This window comes from Peromyscus leucopus, chromosome 5 (genome assembly GCF_004664715.2).
Source record: "Peromyscus leucopus breed LL Stock chromosome 5, UCI_PerLeu_2.1, whole genome shotgun sequence".
NCBI classification, from domain to species: Eukaryota; Metazoa; Chordata; class Mammalia; order Rodentia; family Cricetidae; genus Peromyscus; species Peromyscus leucopus.
In genome coordinates, this window is record NC_051067.1 from 41,969,915 (window position 1) to 41,991,362 (window position 21,448).

Here is a 21,448-nt window from a genome sequence, read left to right on the forward strand (position 1 = left end):
AGGCATGGTGACACACGCCTTTAATCCCAGGAAGTGATGGCAGGAAGCAGAAAGGTATATAAGGCTTGAGGACCAGGAACTAGAGCCTTTTAAAGCTTTTAGCTTTTAGCAGCAGTTCAGCTGAGATCCATTTAGATGAGGATCAGAGGCTTTCAGTCTGAGGAAACAAGATCACCTGAGGAATTGGCAAGGTGAGGTTGGATATGGCTTGTTCTGTTTCTCTGATCATTCAGCGTTCACCCCAATACCTGGCTCTGGGTTTGTTTTTATTAATAAGACCTTTTACGATTTGTGTTACAGATTTAGATAGATATTTAAAGCATGTGGATCATGATACTACATATACTCTAGGATTGGTAGAAACAGAAGAGAATTTTGAAGAAGGAGTCAAAGAATCCTGGGTTGAAAATAGTTGATGCTTTCCATTTTAGAGTTTCTGGACTTCTCAGGAAGTTCTTGCAGTGAGCAAGCATGCCTCTGACCCCAGCAGGAGACTCCTGGAAGAATACAGTGGTGAGAGTGAGGATTTCTCAGTTGATTCTCTAGAGAATGAGAATTAATCCTGTTTCATTTTGGATCTGTTCCAGTACTTCATTCCTTACTTTGGAAGATGCCTGCTCTCAGTCTTGCCTGATCTGAGGGCTTAATTCATGAGGCTGCCTGTTTTTCAGAATCCCTAATTCATAAGAATTTCAGCTCTCTGTCTTCTGACTCTGATTCCTCAGTGTGTTCAGAAGCTGGCCATGGAGGAGGGATGATGTACATTCAGCTTCCTCAGTACTCTGCAGCTAACATTTGCTCACTTCCTCTTCATTCTCTTAGAATTGTAGACTCATTCAGCTTGAAATGACCTGAATTTACATTGCTGTTCCCAGCTAGCCTGTTCTGTGGCCACTGGGCCCCACCTTACCCCTCTGGTAATAAGGACATGATGGCTCTCTACAGAGTGATGTGGTGTTTCTGGGACATTCTAGATAAAGATGAAAGGCCCATGTTGTTGCTGTTTGCTCACTGGGGATAGGTTTCAGGCTTGCCTGTGCATGGTGGGAAGTATCTAGAAGTACTTTTCTTTGGGAGGGAGTGCTCAATCTGTTTCCGACAGCTAGTTCTTTGTAGACAATTTATTGTCTGTAACTAGTAAGAACTGGACAAGGAAACAAGTGATGGATGAGCCTTAGACACACCATGAGGGTGTTTCCCACCAGCTCTGTGCACCATAACCTGTGGCTTGTTTCAAAAGGTGTGAAAAGCGAGTCTACTAGTCTCAGAATTCCTTGGGGCTACAGCAAGGGTGAGTCCTGCTAGGTTGCCACCTTCTAGAGGCTGAGCATGGTGCATACTCTGGTGGAAAGAACCAGAATGGACAGTGAAATTTAATCTTTAGTGCTAAGGATGTCCGGGGCGGCTCCATGCTCACAGACTGATCTGAAATCTGCTCATTCAGGCTACTTGTTCCTGACTTCAAGGGATCGTGCATAAGGAACCAGCCGATGCCAAGAAACCATTTAAAAAAAAATCACAACTTTATTAAGATATGCTTTGCAGAACAAAATTTAACTATTTTAGAAATGTTTATTTTTAGTTTTTTTTTGGGGGGGGGCATTTATATGATTATTACCACAATTAATTTTCAAAAAATTTTGACGTTGGAATAAATGTTTCTGTGGATATCAGTATGCAAGTTTTTTTTTTTTTTTTTTTTTTTTTTTTTTTTTTTTTTTTTTTTTTGTGGACATGTTTTCAGTTCTATCAGCTGTAGAATTTCTAGACCATGTTCCCTGAATACATTTTTACAGTTATCATTTTGCTTTGCTATTTTGAAGTCTCATATTCCTATTCTTTGAGTTAAGCTTCTTTGTAGAAATAATTGAAAGTTACACAAATGAAAACAGAGAAAATCCTAAGAATGTTCATTGCATAGAATCAGGTTGAGATATATTTGCTTTTGTTCTCCTCTTTATCAAGCTTCTACTTAAAGATTTACTAAAGCTCTTCTTTTCATCTTTTGCAGAATCGCAATGAAATAAAAAATGGAACTATTCTTCGATTAACCACATCTCCAGTAAGTTGATCTTAGTTTATTGCTTCTCATTAAAAGTTTCCCAACTAGGTCTGCTGTACGTGATGGTGGGTACAGAGCAGCGAGCGTGACTTGTGCAGAACCCAGAGTGCAGTATCCTCCCAGACAGATTCTAGATTCACAGGAGCATTCTGCTTTCTCTTTTCTATGATAGGCAGGGGACTTTGTCTCAGGATACTGTCAAGAAAATGGAAGGTGAAGACTTGAAGTTTGTGGTAGTTAACCCAGCCACAGCTCTCATAGTGCAAATGGGATAGTAGCTGTCCTGATTGGTTTGGCCCACTTACCCACATATCACCTGATGCCGTGGAACAGACAAAACTAAACCAACCAACCAACCAACCAACCAAGCAAACAAAAAAACCCCTGATAGCCTACTACTGCCTTTCAAGTCTCTGTGTGGGGGGGAGTGAAGTGTGTGGTGGTGGGGTGAGGTGGGTGGGTATTTGATTATTTTCTACCCTGGATCTGTTATTAAACATTCCCTAAAATCAGCTCAAGTGCATCGCCTTCTTACGCTGCTTTCCTTTCAGCTGATTCTATATAAAACATTTGAAGGTTTCTGAAGAAAAGCAGCTAAATAGGATGCCACAATATATTTAGACTATGGCTGGGACTGTGATCTTTCTTATATGTAGCGATGCCGCATAGTGACATTAGCATATTTAAAATATCTTCCTTCACAGTGCAATTCCTTGCTTCCCTGAAAAATAACATGCACAAAGTACTGCAAGTGTTACTATTTTCACACTGCAAATGTGATGAAATGTGTATATATCTGTCATTTTCATTTCCCACTGAAGCCATGTGCTAGGCTAAAAATAAATTTAAAAATTGGGAAAAGCATCTGGCTGGAATTAAAGTGTGGGTACTGTAGCTACCGCAAATTCTTCTCATTGAAAATTACATTGAGCTTTAAAAACTCAAACATTTTCTCCTGTAACATCTTGAACCTAACATAGTGATGAGCTCTCTGGACTGTCTGCTGGAGTTAATGGAGCCATCTTCCAGTTCCTTCATGCCAGTGCGTAGAAAATACAGTTAGTTGGCCTGTGGGTTTGAATGGCTGCAAGATGAGCTGACAGGTTGGCACCAGCCTTTCCCTGGCTTTCTCATTCATCAGGTCAAGGTTCTTTATGCTTCCCTTTTCCTCTGCTAATTACTGTCTCTAGAGAGGCCCAGTGTTCTGTCTAGGCTGGCTCTATGTCAGGGAAGAATTGACTCTGTTATTGCCCTGGGTTCTTAAACAAAATTCCCTATGTACTATGACATGAAAGGGGAAGAGAAATTGTCCAGGGAACAGAGGGGACTATTGAGAGAGGGAGAGGGAGAGTTGTAGGGTAAGGTGAGGAATATCTCAGAGTACATTCTGTACTTCCCTGAAGATAATCCCATGTAATGAAACAATTAAAATAAAAGAAGACTCAGTGTGGGGGTGAGGTGTTTTGTTTTTGTTTTTGTTTTTTCTGGAGAGACAGTGGAATTGTGGTTGTAGAAGAATGATTCTCTCACTGGAAATTCTGTGACTGGAAAGGTGGGCGAGGCAGTCCCTAGGGCGCTGTTGTAATGCAGGAGTCCACTCAACAGAGACCGTTTTGCATTTCCTAGAGCGGTGGCCTCTACACCAGGACCAGCAGTGGGACTTTAGAGATGCTGATGTCTAGCCTTGCTAGTGAGACTGGGCAACAGTGTCTGAGAATGGGGCTCAGACACCTACACTTAAAGGAGCCTTTTGTGTGGGGTTAAAGCCACGGGGGTCTATAACTAAGTGTTAGTGCACAGCAGTTTATATGGAAACTAAGAGCTTCATTCATGGCTGTTTTTTTTTTTAATTTTTTAAATGAAAATGGATGAGACAGGTTATCTCACTTTAAACAAATTTATGTCTTTTTGTTTTTGAAATAGGGTCTCTCTATGCTAGTCCTGGCTGTCCTGGAATTCCCTATATAGACTAGGCTGGCCTTGAACTCACAAACATCTTCCTGCTTCTGCCTTCCAAGTGATAGAATTAAAGGCATGTGCCACCCTGCCTGGCCTGATTCACCTTTTATGTATATAATAAAATATAAAGAAGTGTTTTCACTAAATTTGCTGGGAAGGATTAGAGTGCAGTAAAGAAGCCAGTAGATGTTTTTACACTACTTTTTACATGAAGTTCTTTTCAACAGTGGTTGGCTTGTCCCTGCAAATAGATAACAGCATACATAAGTGTGTGCAAAGCTACATACAGACATGTACACGTGATTGTACACACATGCACACACACTCTAATTTTAGGTGAGGTATAGAGTGTGTGTACATGTCTGTGAGCTCCGGAGCAGGCCTGGTGAGCTTCGGTAGAAGCTGAGGAGTGCCTCTGTTCACCTGCTCTGCTCAGAACCAGGAACTAAAACTGAGGCCATGTACTGCACAAAGCACATTTTAGCTATGTTCCTGTTAGAAAAAGTTTAGACTGTCAGACTGTCATTTTCCCTTTCTTGGAATTTATTAAAATAAATTTCATAATGAGCTGGGCATGATGCTATATCCCTACATTTTGGGAGGCAGAAGCTGGCAAATCTCTCTAAGTATGAGGCCAGCCTGGTCTACACAGTAAGTTCTAGATCAGCCAGGCTTACATAGAGAGACCCTATTTTAGAAAAGTTATCCCCCCAAATTCTCATAATGAATGTGTATTCTTGGAGTGGGTAGAGACTATGAAGTAGTATATACCCCAGACATCATAAAAAAGAGGTTGGTACATTTAACTATCCCCAAATAAAATCTTCAAAACATTTGTGTTTGGAAATAACTCCAGGCTCAGTGTCAAGAATGATGCATCAGAAAATAGCAGGTGGTAGTCTGCATGACCTAGGCCTGATTCCTTAATTCACAGAATCCTTTATGCGTGGATTCATACTGCTTCAACATGTGTGGTCATAGGTATAGCAGAAAGCAAAAAAGGGAAAATTATATATCCATATATACTTACTTATATGTATGCATCATCTCATGTAGAGAGATCTCAGTGTGAACTCATTGTAGTTTGCAGAAAATATATGCATCACATCTGCAACTCGAAACATTTCTGCATTTCTGTTTTCCAGTCTATGCAACTATGTGATGAGCCACTAAGATGTATGGATGAGTTCCTCTTCCTCCTGCTTTCTCATTTCATTCCTTGTACACAGAGAAACCCAAACTACTTATTAAGAACCCACTATTGCCTTGTCATCTCCAAGCATAAGCCTTCCTGCTGTTCTCTGGTGTTCCGGATGCACAGTGGGAATCATCTAGATCAGAAGACCTGTCACTGTGATTTTTGGGGCCTTCTTCCAGTGGTGATAAGAAAGATTTTGATATGTCAGTCATTCCATAGATTCAGGTTATCAGAGATTCTTATCAACATGTATTATTGTATTATTAACAGATGAGAATTTTTAAATCTGTACGGGCTTAAAGAATGAGGGAGTCTCTGAAGCCATACATAACATGCCTGCAGAGAGATGACCCATGGGAGATAAGAAGACAGTTCTGTTTAATAGGGCTCAGTAGCTGGTGTTGGTTCAAACTTCTAGTCTGATCCAGAGTGGTTTATTTTGAACATACTTAAGCATTGCACATTTTGGTGAAAGCTTCTCTGGTGATCAGTAACTCAACCCTTCATGCACAACAAAGCGTACATAAATCTCTTTGAGGACCAAAATACACTCAATAAAGATCAGATGTGACTACATTGAAACCCTTTGTAAAATACGTATGACGCCTTCCATAAAGAGGTTCTACAGATAGGCTAAGAAAAAAACAAGTTTGTGGAAAGAGTATCGGGGTGAGGGAGAGGGGTTCAGTGCTGTCTCTGGCCACATGGATAGTGCAAAGGTCCCCAGGCTAGAAAGCACATCTGCTCCCAGTCTTCTGGGCAGATAACAGGTATTACATTCCTTCCCTTGAATGAACAGCTCTGTGTGTTTAACATTTCAGGGGTCCCTAGTGCTTATCTGTGAGCACAAAGCCCTCAGTGCCTCCTACAGAAAAACTGAAAAAGAGTTACAAAATGTCTGTATTCTATTTTTCTTCCATTGCTTTAGAGGACTAACTTTGGAGAAGTCAGTGGAGAGAACAGATTATAGAGTTAGCAAGCTTAGGTGTTCCCGGCATAGTTTACGTGGAGGTGCACATGGCTTAGACATCCTGGCCTGTCGGGGTGCCACTGGGACAGAGAATCTTGTGAAGGGCCAAGCCCCAAGACTTCATAAAGTGATGCTCTTTGCTGAAGGAGGCTTGTGTTTTGGCAAACAGTGTGATGTTGCATTGTTTCTCTGGGTAGATGGTTGTGAGTAGGGAGATGAAGCATTTGAGAAGTCAGCTGTGTACCTTGGGCACTAGGCAGTGAGGTAAGTGTCCTGCTGGAGAGGCTGGAGGCAGAGGTGGACCAGTCTCTACTGTGTGTATATAGTAGTTAGAGCTGAGGACAGGTGACATCACCCACCTCCCTCCATAGAGAAAGTCTGGAGGGCTCAGTGCAGAGCCTTGGGGACACTTGCGGGTTGGCAGAAGTGAAGAAAATGTTCCAGGGATGAGAATACTTAGGGGCTTGATGACTGTGGAAGTGTCAGGGAAGATGAAAGGAGGAAAATGGTTGCTGGACCAGTCCCCACAGCTGGTGCTGGCCGAAAGGAGGTACTCTTCAGTACTTAAGTGAGGGTGGGCCTGGAGACCTCACCAGAGAAAGGAAGGGATGAAAGAAGGAGGCAACAGCTTCAGAGTTGCTCCTTCCTCTACAGGTACTGAGAATGGGGAGCCCATGCAACAGGGGAATTGGGCGTGTGTGTGTGTGTGTGTGTGTGTGTGTGTGTGTGTGTGTGTGTGTGTACACGTGTGGATGCATGTGCGCGCATATGTGTGTGCGCGAGTGTGTTGGGAACCCATGATCTGGAAGATGGAGGGAGAAATTTTTAAGTTGAGTTCATAGGAGCGGAGCTCTGGAGGTTCCAGACAGGTCGATCTCTGATAGGCAGGAGGGTGCTTGCTTCTCAGCATGAGGCTGTAGAAGCAGAGCCATGGGGAACTGCTGACTGCTCTTAGTGGGAAGACAAAGGTGCACCTGGCTGCTTGCTTCATTTTTCTTAATGCCAGGTGAGACAGGATCATGGGCAGGAACAGAGGCAAAACAGAGGAGGGCAGGGCAGAGGCAGGCATGTGGGAACTGGCGGGGGGGGGGGGGAGGGCACGTTTAAGGACAGAAGAAAAGAGAAAGGAAACATTTCACAGATGTATATGCAAACATATAACAAGCATCTGAGGACAGACAGTGTAGTTAAATGGCTGGGCAACATTAAATGTACATTTGGGAGTATCTAAAGCATAGATGAACTTGAGCTTAGTCACCTTTTAATTGACATGAACCCAGGATTGTGCTAGAAGTTTGAGGGGCATGATTTTGACCTCAAGAAGAGAGATGGCAAGTTCTGTGTGCTCATACCCCTGTTTCTAGGTGACTCGTCATGGATCACTGCGCTTGAGTTAAACTCAGACCCTTTCCATGATCTGAACTGTTTGAGTGGCATGAAGTGAAACGTGTTTTCCGTCCTTGGAATGGTACAATGAAATAAAATTTACTCTCTGATATGGTCCCTCATACAGCTGGTAAACTCTTCATTTTGTGCTGAGCCTGGAAAATCAGAACCAAGGCCATCATACTTTTAATACTCATAATTTTTTCCTCTCAAATATAAAAGTGGCTCAGAATTATGGAAAAATAAAACCAAGCCTGTTACAAAGAAAATTATCATCATTAAACATGTCACATTTTGATCTGTCACATTTGGATACACACACACACACACACACACACACACAAATATAAAATTTACTTCATTTAGTGACTTTTTTTTAACACTCCTTGTGAGTGCCAGGTAATATCCCAGATTCTGGGAATGTGTTAGTCAGCACATCTAATGTATTTCTTCTCCTGGAGCTGGTGTGCTAGTGGACACACACATCCTTGTATGCATGACCCTGCCCTCACCAACTGCAACATATTTGCATGCTGGCTGTGGCCTTTAATACTCTTATCAAAAGTTGTAGCTATTTTATCTCACATTTTCTTGGAATTTGGTTTATAATTCATATATTTCATCCCGTGTCTCATGTTGAACAGTGGCGTCTGTGTGTGAATATCAACACTACTTTGAGGTCTCCCATTCAGGTCAGCAGACATCTGCTTCAGATGTCCAGATGCATCCTCTCAGAGAAGCACATCACCACTCAAGGAGCCGCCAGCTCTCCACATTCCTGGACAGCATGGGCTTCGTGTCCTGTCACTCTTCTGTCCCTACCTCCTTCCATCTCTGTCTCACTCCCCCCCTGGGTCTTGGCCTGTCCCTGCCGACACTCCAGGCTGGCTTCACCTGTAGGGCTTTTGCCCTCACCAGCCCTCCTGCCTGCCCTTTCTCCCGGCACAGTGTGCTGGTCTCGGTCTCACTTCTGCGTGGACCCTGCTTTAGGCAGCTTGGTCTTGGAACAGCCCGTCTAAAACACTCACCAGCTGTTTTCTGTCGTAGCTCTCCACGTTAGTGTTTCCCATAAGACGTAGCAACACATTCTTTAACTTTTTATTCCTACTATTTTAAAGTGACCTCCTCTCACCCCGAGGTGGGCAATTATTTGTTGCTGTCTCTCAAATGTGTAGGACACAGAATAAACTTTCCAAAAGTATCTATTAGTTGGCAGATGAGCATTAGGAAGGTAACTTGCTTTGAAATTGATAATTAAAAAAAGGTTTATCTGAGGCGAGTTTAAGAGAAATTGTGTGCATGTGTTTTTCTGTCATGAGTGATATCCAGACCAGAAAATTTCATTTTTAAAATCTAGTTTGATCATTAAAGACTTTTCTTCACCTTTATTACGTAGAATGAAAGTTTTGTGTCCAGGTCATTTAGAGATTTGGGGAAACGAGTACCTGTCCAACCTGCTGCGGCTCTAACGGCACAGATGCTGCATCAGCAGAGTCCCTTAGTTCCACATGTATTTGGATTGGAGGGTACATCTGTGACTCACACGTATGGGGCGCTTTTCCTGGCCAACTCAGGATGGGGCTTCCCACCCAGCTGAGAAACAGTCTATCACTTTGCAGGGTGCAAGGAAGGAACCTTTTTTTTTTTTTTTTTTTTTTTTTTTTTTTTTTTTTTTTGTGTGTGTGTGTGTGTGTGTGTGTGTGTGTGTGTGTTTCGAGACAGGGTTTCTCTGTGTAGCTTTGCGCCTTTCCTGGAACTCACTTGGTAGCCCAGGCTGGCCTTGAACTCACAGAGATCCGCCTGCCTCTGCCTCCCGAGTGCTGGGATTAAAGACGTGCGCCACCACCGCCAGGCACAAGGAACCTTTAATGTAATTCCCATTGATGTCACAGCTACCAAGGAGCTTTGTGCTAGGCCACACTGGATTGCCTCAGCTCCAGGGTCCTCTTTGTGACCCCTCCAGCGCTTTGAGTACGTCTTGAAATGAAGACTTCCCAAAAGCAAACAAGGGTTGGGGCGACAACACTGCAGCTTTAAGAAGAGTTGGTCCTTTAGTAAATTCCAAGGAAGTAGCACGGCCTGCCTCAAGGAAAAGACACCACCCAGAACCAGCACACACAGCTTTCAGACCTTCTGGCCCCTGAGGACAGAAGGAACTGTCCCAGAGGAATGTACAGGGGCTTGGAGTCTGTGGCGTGTAAACATGTGACCCACTCTGGAGGAGTGGCCATGCCGCCCTTGGGATGGTTCTCTGCTGAGACCCGTCATCATCAAGGCACTGCTGTGCTGTGCTCATGTGTAAAATAAGTTTTGTTTGTAGTTGCATCCCTTCATCGTCTTAAGATCTGGGACTCTCCAGTCTTGACTTCTCTGCTCAAGTTTTGGTGGTTGTCCCTCTTCCCTTATTTTAAATTAACTAATTACTTAATTAACGTCAAAGTGGGTCCCTATCAAAGGCATGCCGATGAATGAGAAAGAGTGGCATAATACATTCCTTCACAGCAAAAGGTCTTTGCTGAAAATTGCACAAGTTTTAAAGGGGCGGACAGATTCTCTTCTTGGTGCAGTAGAGCTGGAAGACTTCACCGCGGCCCAGCTGGGGGTGACAAGGGGGTGACGGGGCAGCAGAACCAGTGTGGCATGGTCCCACGATTGCTGCAAGATGCCAGGTCTGGTTGATGTGGAACAGTCATTTCAGCCTGGGATTTTGAAGAGGCAACATGGCAGCCTGAGCGTGCTCAGCAGAAGTTTCTGGAGACCCCAATCTAGGCCTTCAGATCTGGAAACTGTATGAATGAAGGATCTGTGGCTTTCAAAGCTGTTCGGGTCATGTGTGTTCTGGGAGCCTCTGTTGATGGCTGTTCTGCAGAGTCTAGCTATCCTGGTTTTATTTCAGCAATATTGACGAGTTGTGCAAGCTGTCTGTCACTTGGCTTTCTTGCCCCTTCGGTTTCCTTTGTCAGATGAAGAAAAGAGAAAGTATCGCTATGCTTGGACTCAGTTCAGATTAAATGAATTACCTCATGAAGGTTTTATAATAATGGGTGATAACACATGGTAGGTGATGGTGAGCTGTTAATCATGTCAATATCATCAAACAGCAATTTTTATCAGTGCTGCTGATGACAATGTGATGGTTTCTGAGTTGTTGTGATCTGTAGAGAAAATGTTTTCTTGTGGATAAAAGTGTAGTTTTCAAGGAATTCAAAGTGGTTCACTTTGATTAATTATACTATGTCTGTGTTATATCAATTTGAAATATTCATCTGAGCATCCAAATTTGAAATACCTGTTGTATTTTTATATATCCACAAATATTTGGAGAATGGTATATCTTTAAATGATGTTAAAAGAGTGAGTAGTCCGCATTCAGCTCCCGTATGTCCTTTTTTAAGAAAATGGCCTTTTAGTAACTTGTGGCCTGTCAGTTCTCATCTTTCATCCCGGTCCCCCTTTCGTTATTCTGTTCTAATTTCTACTGCTGACTGTGATGGAATGGGAAACCCCGGTGCGCTCTGACTACATGGTGCAATATATTCTCTTCTGTCTGGGTTCCAGAACAACTCCTCAGGGTCCTGGTTGTCCTCTCTCTCTTCCCAGGGGGCTGCTCTCCACAAGGGGCTGCTCCCTACCTCTCCTTTATAACCCAGCCACATTGCAGAGCACAGAGTGTTCAGTTGTTTTGTGACTAAATTTCTGTTCAGCAGAGTTGGTTGGTTGTTGATGTCAAACGCCATGTATTAGGCTCTTTCTGTTATTATAATGAAATACTTGAGGCTGGGTAACTTACAAAAGCAAGGAATTTGTTTAGTTTGTAGTTCTGAAGGTTCAGGAATTTGGCACTGTTAACTCAACTCTTTTCAGGCCCTCATGGTGGAAGCCATGGTTGGGAGAGCCTGTAAAGGGGAGAGGTGAAGCGTATGTGAAATAAGAAAACAGTATCACCAGTCAGGGACCAAAAACAACCCTTTCACTAGGCCCCGCCCCTTAAGGTCCTACGACTTGTCCACACTGGGGAGCAAGCTCCCAACACATGAACCACAGGGGACAAACCACTTCCAAACCACAGTGCCTCCATCTTGCTGTATCTTTGCAGTGTCACAGTATATCAAAGGAAAAAGCAAGTGCCCCAGACGACAGGAGGGCAGATGCTTCAGCCACTGTGGTTTGAAGTTAAGTCACTGGTGGGTGGGGAGGGGTGCAATGTGTCCCACTGCCTGCCTTTCCTGAAGGCAGACCCCAGCCGACATTGAAGAGAAGAGGAAGACAGAGGACAGGTAGTTCTCCAAAGTCCAGCCCTGCCACTCACTTCCACTCCTCCCTCCTCTGCATGCGACATCTAAGTGCAGAAGCCCCAGCAAGGAGAACATTAATTCTAGGAAGAGCTGTTAATTGGACTTACAGTTACTGTGTTTTAAATTCATACAGCAAGTAGCCAGTGCGTGAGAAACATATGCTGTTGGAAACGGCAAAGACTCATTTGTGTGTCTAATGAAGCTTTTGAATGCAGGCGGTTATTACTCAGAGTTTTGACTGAATGGGTAATCATGATGTATAAATTTGTGTAATTGCTTAACTAAGCAAATAGCTTTGTGTCACTTCTAGATAATAATTTTATTGAAAAAGTAAACATCTTCTCTTTCTCTTCCTGTCTGTCACACCCTCTCAGTTTGGAGCTTTAGAATTCATGCCCACTTGCCCTTATCCTTCCCTGAAATGGGCCCTGGCATTTTCCAGCTGGAAGAATGGAACACAGGCGGGAGGGGTCTTTACAATGGAAACCTGCTGTTGAGGTGCCCTGTTCTCATACACATCTGGCCTATGCTTCCTGCCTGTGCATATTTATTTCCCAAGGACTCATTGATTTTTGTGCTATTGTATTCACTTAAAAAAAAAAAAGGGCAAGTTGATGGCATGTACTTATCTTCTTTCTGTTTTTTTGTTCCCCACACCCCTAAGGCTCAAAATGCCCAGCAGCTCCATGAACGAATACAGTCATCAAGTATGGATGCCAAGTTGGAAGCCCTGAAGGACTTGGCCAGCCTCTCCCGCGATGTTACCTTTGCTCAGGAGTTCATAAACCTGGATGGCATCTCACTCCTCACTCAGATGGTAGAAAGTGGCACTGAGTAAGCATACTCCTTCCTAGTCTCCCTCTGTCTACTCTAGAGCTGTGGTATGTGCTACATTCTTTATTCTGGCAGTTTCTATCATGTGGCCCTCTGTCTACTCTAGGGCTGTGGTGTGTGCTACATTCTTTATTCTAGCCGTTTCCAGCTTTAGAGACTAGACCTTGGCCAGACCCTGTGAAAAGTGGCTTGAACATAGCAGCAGGTCATGGGGCTTGTGATTCCCATAGCTACGTCCATCACACACCAGCTACATGGTGTCACATGCTCAAAGTCCCTCAACACCTCAATTTTCATAGTCCAGAGGAAGAACATTAGGCCATTACCTCAAAAGGCCTAGCCAACTAGGCCAACTAGAATTATATTAAAACTATAATTCTCTCAACTATTAATCTCTCAACCCCCTTGCTTATCCAACGGAACTTTCTTCCTCTGTCTGGAGTAAAACTCAGAATATGATCACATGTTTTGAAGTATTTAGAGCCTTCTTAAAATACTTTCTTAAAGGAGCACTTTAATGATTAAAACAAACACAATTTAAAATTTAAAATAAAAAATATTTATTGAGTTCCTACTGTATGCAGAATGGTGACAAGTGTCAAAAAACTTTAAACATGAACCTTGTCTTCCCAAAATTGGTGGACAGTATTATATAGTCAAAATTCAAGGGTATTAATTCCTGCTGGGGCCAGATTAGAGGCTGGGCCAGTTAGATCTTAAATGGTCTTTCAGAGAATGAGACAGTAGGTGAGGCCTGGCAGGAGCTTGAGTTCATCATGACGGAGCAGTAGGTTAGCGTCTCAGGTAGTGAGCTGATCTTTTGGTGAAGACTTCTGTCTCTGGTGTGACTAGAAAGACTAAGGAGCAAGGCTGGGCCAGCTTCCCCATGTGTGAGAGAGTAGCCTGTTCACCAGGAAGGAAGAGGGTCAGAGTGACTGTCCATGGGGTCAGCTGCTGGTGGCATTGATGGCAATGGTAATACTGGTTTAGTTGACTACAGATTAGTACATGGATAAAGACGGCTACCAAGAGCAAGAGGCGGGAGAATTACAGAGGACTGCAGCTTAAGTCTGGTCATTTGACTCTGTCTTCCATTCTCAGAGATGTGCAGAACAAATAGGGGACTGTGCACATTGGAGACCTGTCTGCTCTCCTCTTCCCGTCTTCTCCTTGTTCTCCTTCCTCCCACCCTGGGCATCATTAACCTCTCCACTGCTTCCTGGAAACCGAAATGAAGGGATGGTAAACTTAATGAGGATCAGCTTGATGAGCTCTGTAGCACTGGTTAGCACTGGCGAAAGATTCTCTGTTTTTCATTCAAAGACCCTACATTTTACAATAGTGCTACCATTTTCTATCTAATAATGCTCTTTCAAGTTTAAAATTGGGAATCTTGTCTCACAGACAAGTAGAAAACTTTCTAGGACCGAATAAAGAAATCAAATCAAATCTAAGAACACCAACTAGTGTTGCAGTACCCTTTGGTTGCTGTTTTGTTTTCTGTGATGACTAAAATTCTCCTTAAGACATGGTGGAGCTTCAAACAGCCAGGAAGAAGCTGAGAATGAGTTGGCAGCAAGGGATTTGACCAGGAAAAGAAAGTGCCCCCGGTGGCAGATGCTTCAGAGGAAATGGAGGGTGGAGTGTTGTCATGGTTACTTTTCTGTTGCTGTAAGAAAATACTCCGACAAAAGCGACTTAGGGGCTGGAAAGATGGCTCAGTGGTCAACAGCATGTATGCTCTTTCAGAGGACCCATATCAGGCTTCCCACATCCAGCTGTAAATCCAGCTCCAGGGGATCTGAAACCTTCTTCTGGACTCTGAGGGCACCCACAGTTACAAGTGCACGAGCAGCCCCCGGCTCCCCTAAAGAACACACATATACACATAATTAAAAATGAAAGTAGAAAGAAAATGAAAAGCGATTTAAGGGAGAAAAGGCTCATCTCTACTCAGTTCCAGGGCGAGGTCCTTCATGGTGAAGCAGCTCTGACTGCAGGAACCCGAGTGAGCTGGCCACAGTGCCTTCCTTCATAGTCTGGAAGCTGAGGCTGGGGAATGCCAGTGCTCAGCTCACTTTCTTCCTTTTTGTATAACCCTGGATCCCAGTTGTGGGAGTGGTACCACCCAGAGTGGGTAGGTCTTCTTACATTAACGAGTCTCATCTAAACAACTCCTCAGAGCTTGCCCAGAGAACATCCCCAAGGTGATTATAGAGCTCATCAAGTTGACCATCATAGGTTTACCCATCCCTTCATTTCGGTTTCCAGTAAGCAGTGGAGAGTCCCTTTCGACTGGAATGAGCATGTCCTTACCACATGTCCTCACCAGATGACTTCTGATCCTCCTGGGACAGTGAACCTTTGGGGCTTCTGCTTCAGGGACATTTGCTAGCATGTTAAAGTATAAAGCTGTTAGTACCTTTACTGATATTTTCCATTGCCAGTCACTTATACATCATAGGGAGTGTTCTGGTGCCAGTCGTAATGCCACTGACATTAAGTGGCTCTTTTATATATGCCTAGGTATCTGGGCACTTCAGCTTTTGAATCTTTACAGTGTGAATCAGTGTGCATACATCTGAGTTTACCAGGATGGCAATAATAATAGTAAAGGTCCCCAAGTTAAGGGTCCATGTGTACATCATGAGCACAAGGTTGTGGCTGGTCACTGTGTTTTTTCAATGAAGCCTGCATATCAATACCCCTCCCCTTTTTCGTTTCCCATGGCATCAGTCTGCTACAGGTGCCATCACATAGTTTCAGGGACTGGTAACTTAAACAACAAAATGCCCCTCCTCCCACTGTTCTGAAGTCTGGAAGGTGTCTCCAGGGTTGGTTTCTTCTGAGGTCTGTTCTTCTTACACAGATGACTGCCTTCTCCTTGTATTCTCATGTGCCTTTCCCATGTGTCTGCACATCCTAGGATATCTGCATATTCAGAGTTACTCTTCTCAAAGAGGCACTCTTCAGATTGGATCACAAGCGAGTCCTTATAATTCGGTGGCCTCATTCCAAACTAATGGTCCTTTCTCTGAGTATAGTTTCATCCAGACGTACTGGAGTTTGCAGGTCCAACATGTGAATTTTGGGGCAACATAGTTGAGCCTGTAACACTCATCAAAGGACCGCTACCACTTTTGTTTTACAAGAAAAGAGTGTATGAAGGATAGCATGTACTTACCTTGTTAAGATTCTTCTCATCGATCCGATTGCCTTTCTCCATGGCTCACCATAACCCAGAGTCATTCAGAACAATCCCTTTGCTTAACTCCTGGCTGTCAAAGGCAGGGCCTTAATCATACTGTGCTGCTCATGTACACTGAGAGAGAACGTCAACACCAGATGTTCCTTGTGAACAATACATTTTTTTTATGTGAACAATCCATTTTAGTATGTATTTTTATTTTCAAAAGAATGCCATACTCATTAACATGGTAATCATTTGTAATCAGCCATTGCAACTTGACACATACTGTCGAGTTTCAGACAGTTTAAACAGCAGGAGACCAGATCTTGGGTGAATTCTCTTTTGCATTTTTCTTTCACATTTCCATCATGCCACTTTTCTGGGCTGGGATAACACCTCTTGGGTTTTCTTCTGCTTTCCCTTACTGCATAAATTCAAAGCCCCAGTGGTTTTAAAGACTGAGGGAGTAGGCATGAAACTCCAAAGCCTCTTTTCTCCCCTTTGCTAGTCTGTATCTCAGGAAGAGGTAGCTTATTTGATCCTCAGCCACTTTCCTGATCTTTTGCTCAAATTAAAACAGAAAGAAAAAGCTGTTTCTTTTATAAGTAAAGTGGATTCTCGATTAAACCTAGAGCAAGACTTTAAGTACTAGGAAACTTTGGAGTAGAAACTCCTGCAGCTGGGAAGCCCTTCAGTCTCGGCAGACGGCCTGCTGGGAAGGTGGATATTTCCTAAGTGGGGCTGATGGAAAGTGTTAAAAAATGCTGAAGAAAGACCACTGACCATTTTTCTCCTTAGTTTTGGTAGTGGTTCAGTTCAGACAGTTCCAGCTACTTGCCATTACCCAAGGCTTCTTTAAGGTCGCTCCCCAGGTAGTACCAGGAGACACCTTGGGGTGACATCACTACCGAAGAGAAGCACAGTGTCACTTTGGCAGAAAGCAGCACTGAAAGCCTGAAATTACCATTTCTCTCCTGTGGAGTTTTGAATTTTCATCCCTGGGTTCTAACTGAACCTGGTATGGAAACAAATAGCATTGTGGGGAAGGAAGTAGGTTGCCCAACCCAAGCAAGGGGAAGGATGCTAAAGAATGGATAGAAGACAAAAGATGGCTAGTCAGAGACTGGAAATATCTCTGGCTTGATTCCAGAGAAGAAAAATATGTACCATTCACTGCAAGTCCAACACACACACACACACACACACACACACACACACACACACACACACACTCACACACTGCTGTTCACTCATTATCCCACCCATGTTAAGTGGCCAGTCATCACTGGGGCAGACAACAGAGAACTTTTCCAAGAACAGAGGGCAGAATGCTTACAGTCTCCTTCCTACTTGGCAGCTTGAAAGGAACATGACACCATCAGTTTATGAGTAAGCCAGAGCACCACCCTGGACAGCGAAGCCAAGGCCGAAGAAAGCAATTCTTCTGCTTCCGAAGAACCCAGTCTTTACTAAAATTAACTCTTATTCCCTATGAAACCATATCTATTGCTAAATATATGTAAATCTGCCAAAGGAGAAAGAATGCTTTGTATTTTGTCCATCCACAAATAACCACATTTATTATCTTCATATATAATCATGTTATTTTAAATACATATATGCAGAAGATTTATGAAAGTAGACTTATAGTCATTTCCTTCACAATATGCCTTTTGTACTCATGTCACTAAATACTATTCTTTCCCTTATTGTAATTGTCCACATATGCTTTCATTTTTACAAACTAGTCGATACACTTGATACGCAGATGACACATTAATTCAAAGGATATCCACAATGGTTAATCACACCCATATTGTGAGGGATTTTCAGGGTGTTTTGTGAACATTTTTTATTTCTTTTCTTGTACCCCTAGCTGTGGCTATTTAAATACTTTGTAGGGGGCAGAGAGATGTCTCAGAGGATAATAATTTGATCTTGCAGAGGACCCAGGTTCAGTTCCCAGCACTCACATTAGGGAGTTCACAATAGTCTGTTCCAGGAATTATGATGTCCTCTGGCCTCCGGGTACCTGCAAACATGTGCCTGAACATCTTACACACACACACACACACACACACAGATGCACGCACGCACACACGCACGCATGCACGCACGCATATGCACACGCACACACAATCTTTCACTTACTTTGTTAGACTAAGATAACCGGCTCAAATACAAGGATTTTAAACCATTTCCCGGCAAGAACAATTTAGCAGCTTGCTAGGCTGTCCTGACACTTCGTCATTACTTTGGGTACCTATCAGTTTCTAATCCCTGATTACTGCGGGGCCGGTATTCTATACATTTTCTAGTGTTCCTGGGAACACTCAGACATTCCGGGAGTTCTCTCTAAACTGGGGAATTAGTTAGTGCTGACTTGGCTGAGATCATTTCTCATAAATTTGCTTTTTTTTTTTTTTAAAGGACAGTTTCATAATCGTTTGGTGATAGGAAAACCCTTGTGTAATTATCTCTAAAATAATCAATACTATGTTTTTAATTGCCCGACTCTTTGTCATACCTGTGGTGGCATGAAGGAAATCTGACAGGCGCTGTGTGCCTCCGTGTTGTGTAGAAGTTGCCGCAGTATCACAGGCTCCGTTTTAGTGTCAGAGTAAACTTCTGTTACCCTGCCTGTTTTTCCCTCCTTGAGCTGGAGCTGTTTCTGCTGATGACTATTGTGAGCCTGAGGCTGGACGGTGTACACTAAGGCGCTGTAGCTTTGGACGTTGGCACCCACACTGAGGATAGATTTGTAGACCGTATTCCTTTAATCCAGTATGTGTTAAGTGCTGCACAGAACTTCTGACACAGAGTGGGGTGTGTGTGTGTGTGTGTGTGTGTGTGTGTGTGTGTGTGTGTGTGTGTGTGTGTGTGTGTGTATGTGTGTGTGTGTGTGTGTGTGTGTGTGTAAAGAGGTGTCTGGGGAATGCTCAGATGTCTATGGCAGTTTTGTCTATGAGAGACATTTTCAGAAATTTTGTTCTCAGACAAAAGATACTTTTTTAAACACAGTCACAAAGGACAGTTCTAACCCCTGGCGACTTGACGTGTCTTGTAAGCCCTGGCTTTATGGGGGTTGGCTAGCCCATTTGCAGGTTTTGACTTTAACCTCCTGTGAGGCCATGGTGCGGCCAGTGCCTTCAGCCCTGAGTGTGAAGGTTCCTGTCACCTGAGGACTCTCCCTGGGATTCCTGTAGCAGGCTCAAAGTGCAGTCCCGACAGTCAGCTCTGGAGCAACCCTCTCAGGGCCCTGCAGTTAATTTGCATCACATAGGCCCAAGAGGCCAACCTTCCCTAGCTTTCTCAGAGATTGTGAGGCAGGAAATTCCTTCAATAAGATCGGCCCCTCCTCCCCGTCTTTTGTGCTTTGTCTTTGTCTGTCTAATTGGGGATGAAAATTAGAAGAGTCACACAGCCTCTTAAAGAAGAGATTATCTTCTGCTAGAGGGAAGAAAGGATGAGACTTTGCCGTATAGGTCCATTTATCTGTCTGTCTATCTGCCTGCCTGCCTGCCTATCTATCTGTCTGTCTGTCTGTCTGTCTTTCTATCTACTTACCTACTCATCCTTCTATCTTTGTCTTCCTTCCTATCTATCCATCTGTCTTTACTAAGAGAGAGAGAGAGAGAGAGAGGGGAGGGGAGGGGAGGGGAGGGGAGGGGAGGGGAAAGGGAGGGGAGGGGAGGGGAGGGGAGGGAGGGAGGGAGGGAGGGAGGGAGGGAGGGAGGGAGAGAGAGAGAGAGAGAGAGAGAGAGAGAGAGAGAGAGAGAGAGAGAGAGAGAGAGAGAGAGAATTGCTGGATACCAAACACAGTGTTTTGTATGTGCTATGCAAATGTTCTACCACTGAGCTGCACCCCAAGCCCCTTTCTTTTCTTTGAGACAGGATCTGGGAACTTAGCCCAGTTAGACCTCACACTTGGCAATCCTCTTAACTCAGTTCATTGGTTGCTGAAACTCCAGGTGTGTGCCACCATGCTGGACTAGCTGCCCCTTTTAATATGAAGGCTCTAACCTCAGGTGGCACTCCCTACACAATTGCCCTGCTCCTGGAAAAGGCTTCTGAAATCTGAAGAGTTTCACACTCATTCCTTTCTTGCATGATTGATATATTTCAATATGGTAAGTTGTCAATATGGTAGGTTGTCCATGTCGACACAAAAACACAATTCCCACCTCAAAAAGAACAGAGACTGTTTATCCTGGGGCCAAATATTAGTGACCATTGCTCAGGAACACAGATTTATGTCACCCCAAATTCCATGTTCTGATGTGGAAGCAGTTTCATAATGTAACAATATAGAAAATCATGAATCAAAATACTTTTAAAATACATTAGTGGAATCATCAGAGAGGCAGGTTCTAGCAAAGCTAGGAAGCCTGTCCATAGGCCTCTGAGGCTATCTGGTGGTTCTTAGCTTTGGGGCTGTTAGAGACTTAGCTTTGGGGCTGGCAGTGGTCTGCTAAGTTAATGAGAAGATTTCACTTGATAGTCACAAGGATCAGACACAGGTGGGAAGAAAATGAAGGTCTAATTGGTAAACTAGTCTTGCAACAGTTATAGTGGAAGTTGTGCCTTCTTTCCAGGGTCTTCTTAGAGTGTTCGCCAATAGGGCTTGCTCAATAATAATTTGTTGAAGAGATTTTGCAGAGAGGTGACATTTTAAGTCTCATACAGATATAAACATGGCCATGTGTTAAAAGAATTTACTTTACCAGTAGAATATGAGGGAAGCAGACAGACTGTAATATTTCCAAAAAAGAAAAAAAAGTCAAAAGAGCATAGATTTATAGGAGCAAAAGAATGTTGAGATGAATTGCAAATGGAAACGAAACTGTTTTTCCATGAGCAGGGAGGAAGCCAATTAAATCATTAGCAGACAGGACAATAGTATCATTAGTTATTTAGAGTTTGTGGAGTTGTAAAAAGCCTTCAAGTCAGCTGGCTAGGGCCTGATAGTGCAGAAGGCTATGCTGTGTACATTTACAGTTGTCCATGGAAACCCATGTGTTTTCTCCCGGCTTTATCTACTGTTTTCTCAAGAGCAGACCCATAGTCTCTGCCTTTATCATAAATGCCTCTTGGGTCTTTAAAATTTTCATTTTGTTGTTGACATGTGATGTCTCTTTGTCTTAGTGATCATGTTACATTTGGTCACTTGATTGGGACTAGGTCTCCTTATTGTGACATTTCTTCAAAATTTGCAGTTGATCCATAAATAATGTGTAGGAAACTGCTCTGAAATCATGGACAATCGAGCCTGTCACCCCAGTGCCCCCCTCCAGCATCAACATCCTCCCTGTGTCTGGGATGGTCCCCACGAGTGCTTTCCAGCACCACTGTTTCTCTGTCTTACTGTCCTTCTGCAGCAGCAGCTCCGGGTTCTAGTGTTTGTTTTATCTGTTGATTTGTAATGGGATGCTTGGTTAGCTCCTTGTCATTTTTGTACAGCTCTTCTAGATCTGAGCTCATGGATGTCATTTGGTGTTCAAATTGGCCATGATGAGCACAGTGACACAGTGGAGGTTCATAAACATCATAAATC

The 21,448-nt window shown here is 43.5% G+C and overlaps 1 protein-coding gene across 1 annotated transcript in view; it reads left to right on the plus strand.

Moving 5' to 3' along the window:
- The window catches only part of Elmo1 (engulfment and cell motility 1), a 434,336-nt gene that overhangs the window by 49,385 nt on the left and 363,503 nt on the right, over nt 1–21,448 (plus strand). The window contains 2 exon segments of the mRNA XM_028855855.2: nt 2,012–2,062; nt 12,535–12,704. Coding sequence (XP_028711688.1) covers nt 2,012–2,062; nt 12,535–12,704 — 221 coding nt within the window.